The sequence below is a fragment of the Rhea americana genome, unplaced genomic scaffold, assembly GCF_003343005.1.
Source record: "Rhea americana isolate MKP2758 unplaced genomic scaffold, rheAme1 scaffold_241, whole genome shotgun sequence".
In the NCBI taxonomy this organism is placed as follows: Eukaryota; Metazoa; Chordata; class Aves; order Rheiformes; family Rheidae; genus Rhea; species Rhea americana.
In genome coordinates this window covers 107,925-115,552 of record NW_028186359.1, presented here as the reverse complement: position 1 = coordinate 115,552, position 7,628 = coordinate 107,925, and the positions used below count along the sequence as shown (strand labels likewise).

General features: G+C 52.0%; 1 protein-coding gene across 1 annotated transcript in view; it reads right to left on the bottom strand.

Annotated features, from left to right (window-relative positions):
• The window catches only part of AMPD1 (adenosine monophosphate deaminase 1), an 11,699-nt gene extending 4,652 nt beyond the window's left edge, over positions 1-7,047 (bottom strand). The window contains exons 1-14 of the mRNA XM_085306596.1: positions 6,824-7,047; positions 5,783-5,948; positions 4,669-4,831; positions 4,222-4,441; positions 3,709-3,838; positions 3,243-3,437; positions 2,882-3,013; positions 2,619-2,782; positions 2,359-2,485; positions 1,753-1,916; positions 1,224-1,344; positions 594-767; positions 311-421; positions 5-185 (exon numbers count right to left, since the gene is read on the bottom strand). Of these exons, the coding sequence (XP_085162722.1) occupies positions 5-185; positions 311-421; positions 594-767; positions 1,224-1,344; positions 1,753-1,916; positions 2,359-2,485; positions 2,619-2,782; positions 2,882-3,013; positions 3,243-3,437; positions 3,709-3,838; positions 4,222-4,441; positions 4,669-4,831; positions 5,783-5,948; positions 6,824-6,996 (2,221 nt within the window). The 5' untranslated portion in view covers positions 6,997-7,047. The remainder of the gene's footprint in view (positions 1-4; positions 186-310; positions 422-593; positions 768-1,223; positions 1,345-1,752; positions 1,917-2,358; positions 2,486-2,618; positions 2,783-2,881; positions 3,014-3,242; positions 3,438-3,708; positions 3,839-4,221; positions 4,442-4,668; positions 4,832-5,782; positions 5,949-6,823) is intronic.
• Between the last annotated feature and the right edge of the window lie 581 nt (positions 7,048-7,628).

Below are 7,628 nucleotides of genomic sequence, written 5' to 3'. Positions count from 1 at the left end.
TCGCTGCCCGTCGCCGGCCCCGCGCCCTCGTCGTCGCTCTTGAGGCCCTCGGCAATGAGGTTGAGCTCGTAGCACCAGGTCTCGTAGCGATAGGCCACGCGGATCTGGGCCACGTTCGTCTTGCAGATATCGTTGCCCTGCGGCCCTTCCTCGTGGTAGTTCACTCCCAGGAACTTGGCTTTTTCCTGGCAGAGATAACACAGGTCACCCGCAGGCGCAGGCTCCCCCACCRCGGCACCCTGGGTGCCAGGGCCCAGTCCCGACCTCCTGGTGCCAGGCTGAGCCCCCCTCACCACCCCGGCGCATCTACCTCACGCGACAGCCCGCTCTGCAGGACACTGTTCCTGGCAATCTCACACATGTCACAAGTGCTGAGCTTGAAGACCTGGGCAGCGATGGCGTACTCCTCCATGAGGGGCTCCTGCCAGCACAGTAGCCATTAGCAGAGGGGATTTGGCACGGCCCATGCCACCCGCACAGCCCAGGCTGCAGCACAGGCTGGCTGGAGATCACTTTGCCCCCCTGGTGTAAATACTGCCCAAAGATAAAGCCCCAATGCTCCTAGCCCCAGCAGGCCCTGCCCCATGCCATACCTTAGTGTAATGGAACTGCATGGGGTCATCAGTAGAAAGGGACACCATGAGACCCTTCTGGTGGAAGTCAGGCAGTGGGTTCTTTGCATACTCCAGAAAGAGGCTGTTATTGCTGAGTGGGGACATAGCGATGGGAATTTGGGCAAGGAAGTACAGATACTGCAACACTGGGCTCTGCAAAGAAAAGCAGAATTGTCAGGTTAGGGATAAGCCTGCTGTACCCTCCACCTCTTCAGGGACTGTGATGAGTCCAGTCTCCAGCTCTGGTGCACAGACTTCATACCCAGCAAGAAAAGAGACAGGCAGGCTACTGGTCCTTCAGGGCCCAGATGGAACAKGACAGGCTAAGCAAGTTCAAATCTGTCTGATTTGGGACCTCAGCTGGCTGCAATGATCAATACCTAACCAAGGTAGGTCTGTCAGGCTGAAATTATAGGAAAGCTGGATGCATTTCCCAGCTATAGCCTCCGACATGCCTAGGGAAACCCAGAAAATAATGTAACATCTGCCTGTCAGTATCAGTCTAAAGCAAAGGCACAAGTAACTGTCAGCTCCAGTGGAGGCAGGCTGTGGACATGTTCTCCTCCACCACCACTCCTGGGCTGCTCTGTGGTAGGCTACTCCACTTACCTTCCTGAGGTTGAGGCCATGGGAGATATTATCTGCTGTCATGAAGGCTGCAAGCAGGTGTGTAATAGCCCCAGCTTCACCACAGTGTGGCCGGAAGAGGAAGGTGTTCATACCACGCTGCCTAAGCAAGTGGAAGAGCAACTCAGACCAGGCAAGTAACAGGGATATGCAGCATGCAAGCCAAGATCCTCCAGCTTCAAGTCATGCTCCCCTCCCCACCCCCCACCAGTGGAATTTCAAAAGAATATAGCATGACCCKAAGGGCACATTATGTCTGTTCTTTTCTCTCTTGTGCATGCAGTAGATGTTATCTCTGCATTCCTAAGGCATTCACTCCAGTCCATCATACTTCTTCCTGAAGTGTGTTTGGAAATTGCTCTGGGACATGAAGTTCCAAGCCATGTTGGTGGCAGAGCAAGGAGGGTGCCAGTCCTTCCACATCAACAATTAAATAGCTGAGACAATTCGTGAGGCAACCGCCCTTCCACCACCTGTAAAGGCAGGTCCCTGAGAAGATCCTGGGTCTCACCTGCGTAGATTGTTAAGCACCAGGATGTTAGCATACATATAGTATACATAGTAGGTGTAGGATGGGTTCTTCTCACAGGTCCACTGCTCAGGCTTTGGACTTTTGGTGGAGAACATGTGTCCACTATGCTTGGATTCGTCATCCACACTGTCAAAGCCAGTGATCTGTTTGACATAGCAGCAGAAGAAAAGTTGAGTCTCAAAGCTCCATACCTCAAAATCCTCAGGTGGGCTGGCTCACCCTACCTAACACAGCTCTCCATAGTCGGACCATCGCCTGTACCCCTGCTTCACCTGGAAGTAGAGTCCAGGCCAAGAGGGCAGTCTGTTTCTTGGGAAACCTCAAGCAGGGGAGAGAGCTCTCCCAATAGCTAGGAATAACGTCTGCACCAACCTACCTCTCCGGGAGGTAGGGGGAAAGCATTTCTCACAGTCCTACAGCAGCCTAGCTCACAGAACCTGCCTTCTCTGGAAAACTGCCCTCATAGAACATGGCAGTAGGGGCACAAGCTCACCTCTGATGTTTATCATGTCAAAGCAACACCATGGGTCATGTGCAAACAGGTATGCTCACCCTACCCTGACCGCATCATCAGGTGACACTCACGTGGCGTAGAAAGACACTCAGCTCTTTGTGGGCTTGAGGATTGACAGTTGCCTCAAACACAGGAACAAAGATATTTTCCAGCATTTTCCCAAAATGTGGAAGGAAGTTCTTAGACCTGAACACATCACTGTGGACAGAGATAGGAATTAGCCACTAGCAGAGGAAAAACGTGATCCACTTTCCCCATACTCCCTTCAGGGCAAAGAATCAGGCACAGTGTGTTTTAAGGGAGAGTGCTCTCCCAGACCCACAACACGTACTAAATCCTGGGTATCTGGATCATCCACTTCATGTTGGGGGAATAGACACGATGTTTGTTGAACCAGTTGGCCAGCTTGAACCACTCCTCAGCTGAGCGCCCATAGATCGAGAGTCGAGGCTCCGCGTACTGGTACTTGGCATCCTCCAGATCAGAACCAACCTCCTGCAAACCAAGACAGCAGACAATTGCATGGAGACCCTCCAGCCCCTGGGGCACAACAGCCCCACAGTTGAGCTGCAACCTCCTCCTCTATAGTCTCACCTTGATGATAGTAGCAAAGTACTCGCCATTGATAGCATTCTCTGTCTTCAGATAGAGGTCACGCAGCTCACTGGCACCCACAGGGTTATACTTGGCATTGAACTTGTCAAAGCGCTGAAATGTCTGCCGACCCTGCAGTGCAGAGGTTCAGGGACAAATACTGCAAACCCACACTATGTTCAAGTACGGCAGCTAGACGGGGACTGATCCAAACATTCCAGAATGGGAAAAACAAGAACTGCTACACCCTGCCACAAACACCAACACAGGCAATGCACCCAGGGAGGGGAAGAACCATGCCTAGAAGGGGTGAATGAGGGTGACCCAAAATTGGTTTTACATTAGGTGCCCTCCCACTTACAGCATGGACATCCAGGGAATCCACTGTCAGGTCAGAGGGGTGCAGACTCAGTTGCTGGAAAAGCTGTTTCAGAGTGAGCTGCTTGCCCTCAGCATCATAAACTACCCGGTCAGCATCCACACGATACGACTTCTTGATGAAGCGCAGAAGGTGCTTCTGGTTCATGCAGGCTGCAGCATGGATGTGTGTGTCTACCTGAGAAGCCAGAGGAATAACCGTTCAGCTTTGAGATGGAATGCTTTAGTGCCAAAGAAAAACAACCAACTCCTTGGGTGAGGCTACCTGAATGGTGTGGGGAATCGTACCCCAACATGGGCATAGGTGCAAAGCAGCCCAGACACCCTCTTCCCATAAGCAGGAATAGTGAAGATGCAACATGAATCTAACACCTACATGTCCTATGGGAGAACAGGCACCAAAACATCTTGGCTCCAGAATCGCCAGAGCTGTGAGTCTTGTCATTTACCTTCCGGCAGTTATAGAAGTCCCTGTGGGGGTTGTTCTTCAGCTCTTTCATTTCTTCCATCTCGTTCAGCATCTCATGCACCTGGAACTTGGATGAGAGGAACTTCAGGCGCCGGTGAGCGTAGGTCTTACTAGCAAAAGCAAAAGGTAGAACAGTGACTGGGAACCTTACCCTTTACAGAGGCACAAAGCCAGTCACACATGGGAAAGCAGCTTTCACATAAGGCAAGAGGAGCTCATACTGCCCTGGCCTGCAGACCTGCATATGGTGCTTCTCCTGGTTCTACCACAGAGCTGCATAGGAAGACCTTGGCCAGGTGAGACCATACCTGCAGCAAGGGTCTCCAATTCCCCAAAAATCGCTTTGCTCAGGACCAGTTGGGATGGTTGACAAGTGGGCTCCTCCCTCCTCTCAGAAAGAGAAAGGAGAAACTCTGATTTCCCCAGGTCCTCCCTCTGCTATATCAGGCAGACCTGCTCAGCTGCATCCAGCAGCACAGGATTGGGCACTTACACAGGTCCCTGTGCAATCAGGGCCAACAGGAAGTTCATGTCATCAAGAAAGTGCTCGAGGCTGGGATACGGAAGGTCCTTTGGCTCATTTCTGTCAGCTGCTGCCTTGTCACTATAGACGTAAACWACTCCATCCTTCATCTGGACATGGTACCCCAGGTCTTCCTCCAGATCCTCAGTTGCAAAGGGATCCTGTCCATCCTTCACTGGTGAGGTGAACACTGGGTCAAAGGGAGAGTATCATGAGGCATAGGCTGCCCACCAAGACCATACAAGCCTGCTGAGCTCCTCCATCCCAGGTAGAAGGCAGGGACAGCCCTGCACTGTGATAATGAAGAAGATACCTGGGCAAGTAGCAACCCTGCACAGCACTTAAGAAAATCCCTTTCTCACCCGTGCTTGCCCCATGCTGAGGCTGGATTAAAACCCTCCAGGTGTCTGAATGTACCTGGACCAGCATCACTCGCCCTCCAAACCTCGCCTTCAATAGTGCGCAGGTACTGAGATGGGGTCTTGGGGAATCTCTGCACAGACTTTTCCATGTATTTCTCCCGGATGCACAGGGCACGGTATAGACCTTTGCAGACAACTTCAAAATCTTCAACTGTTACCTGCAAGAAGGTTGTTGCTGAATGCAACCACACAACTGGAATCTAGCCACCTGAGAGAGACACTGGCAGACCAGGACGCGGAGAGATACAGCTCTGTTTACAGTGAGATACATACTTCACTACTCCCTCCTCCTCACTGCTTTGGCAGAGCAGGGCAAAGAGGGGATGTTAGGCCAAGTCCCAGCTAAGGCAGAGAGAAGTTCCTGAAGCTAAAACAAATGAAGCTCAGCTGTCAACTGCCCTTACATTTCCCACCTCAAGCTGTGATTGGCAGTGAAATCAAAGCCAGGCCAGGCCAGAACATGAGGAACTATTTTTGGAGCCCAGCCTGAAACTGAAGCAGGACCAACAACGTACACAGACCCAGTACGTCAATGATTTTTGATTTACTGGACAGTCAAGTGTTTTGAGCAGCCCAGAGGTCACACTGGGGTAGCATGAGAGAATACCACACAGCATTGCAACTAGCTACAGTCACAGCAGAAGGAAGATGCCTGTGTGAGGAGAGAGTTCCAGCTTCCCCGACTGCTCTTCTGCCATGCAGCATCTCAAAAACAGCATAAACACAACAGGCTGTGGAGCAGTAAAGGAGGGAGGAGGAGTAATTGGCATAAGATTTGCAGGTCTTGGACAGACACAGTAGTGTGCACTCAGGAACAGGCAGTGACAGAACAAGCGCAGCCCACTGTGCCCTCTCTTCCCCTATACTCAGTTCAGAGAATCCCTGGAAAGCATGCAGCATCCCAGACACTCCTGCAAGGCGTTCAGCCTGCATTCCACCATAGGTGCAGCAGGGCACCATCAGATGCTTGTGAGGTGCAGACTGAGCTGGGAGATGCAACTTTCCCCTCTGTGTCTGGTGCAGACTGGTAACACTAGGCCCTAGTGAAGGACATGCAGGGATGAGGTGGGAGTCAGCATGGGGAAACAAACAGCCATGCTGGTACCTACCCCAGAGGCAAAATCCCCTGTGATCTGCACCCGCTGGAAGTCAGGCACAGTCTGGTACAGGGGGGAGGTGGAGATGACCTCGTCAATAGTGGAGAGTCTGGTCATTGCCTTGTGAGCCACAGGGACAGCCAGYGCAATCGTCTTCAGGCGGACCAGGCGCTTCTTCCTGCCAAGCAGGAAAGCCTCAGGCAAACTGCCCTGCCTCCACTCCCGCACACCATCCCCAGCCACACAAAGGGGCATGGGGTGCTTACCATAGCCGCATCCCAACTCTGCGCCACATGGCTTGTCTCACCAGTGCTTTTGGAGCACCTTCAAAGCCTAGGCTCCTCCCCAGACATGGCTGGGGGCTGCTGAACACATACTAAAACCAACCTATTAGCCTAAGCTACTCAGTGCCGGGCTGTACATGGTTCCTGCTTTGGTCTATGCAGCACTGACTCCACTATCAGGACATTTCATATCCCTCAGCCCTTGCTGTCCTGCTGCTGCAGGGCTAGACACAAACCCCTTTTCTCATGTGGAGTCAGGACTTACCAAGGGAAACAAAGGCAAAAGAAACTAAACCCAGGCTTCAAGGCCCAGCCTGATACCCATTCCACATATCCCATAGATATAAGTACCCCAGCACACGGAGAAGCGCTTTAAACTCTGGTTCCAAGAACTGTGGGGAGAGGCACAGCCAAGAGCACAGGCCACAGCAGAAAGAGTAGCCACAGACTCCAGGCATGGTCTCTAGAAGTCACGTCTTTCCAGAGAAATAGCTCCAAGTTTCCCTTGCCAATAACCCTGTGGCCATTGTAGTGCTGATGCCCAGGTAAGCAAAGGCTGTCCTTGCGGGGGGACTGTGGGAAAAGCTGGAGAAGAACCCTTGAAGCGCCCAACAAATGTCATGGGACTAGCAAGGATTTAACCTGTTTCATGTGATGAGCTGTTTTCACAGGCCCTGAATTACATTCACTCCACTTTCTTCCAGATCTGGTTGGGGATGAGCAGACACTGCTGCTCTCTCTTCCCAATACTGCCCTAGTTGTTGCTCACCGCTTTTCTGCTGTGGCAGTGGTCTCCTCATGCATCATGTGTGCTCTCATTTCCTGGCGTGAGATGGGGCAGATCTCTTCCACATCAAAAGGTGAGATCTCCTGCCTGATCTCCTCACCTTTCACCTCTGAGGCAAAGACCTTCTCTGCAAAGGACCGCATTGCCTCATCCATCTCTGCAAGGAAAAAGTGCAGGGTCACGCAGGTACCTGGTTCCCAGTCACCCGAAAAAGAAGGTGCCTCTTACAACCAGCCGAGACCTCAGCTGTCATTTCCTTATGACACCTCTATCTCCACTCTGCCTGGAAGACTCTGAGCACCCTCCAAACTTTGAAACAAACTTACAGGGCCTGTGCTGCATCCAGTGGGCTGGAAACAAGCTTAGATACTCCCAGCACACCACAGAAGTTGAACACAGCCCACAGTCCTAGAGGAGCATAGAGGCTTAGAAGGGAGTAAGCACTTAAGAAAGGCACTTACGAGAGCACCATCAAGGGCAGAGGGGAGAGATTGGCAGAGCCCTTCCAGCTTCATGAAAGCTAAAACCCTCTTGTTCCACAAGCCACCCGGGCAGGACGAAGACAAAAGTGGAAAATAAATGATGCTGCAAGACCTGCCTCCCATCCCCTCAAAACACCAACCATTCAGTGCATTGCAGCAAGCTGTGGTGGATCAGGGCCTTGCTGTTACCGCCCACCAACTTGCTGCCTAAGGAGAATGGACTAGAACACATAACAGGGTCTGAACCTAGGTTCCCACTGGCTTGAATTGGTTCTGGGGCCTGTTTCTGGTCTAAGACTTTAGCA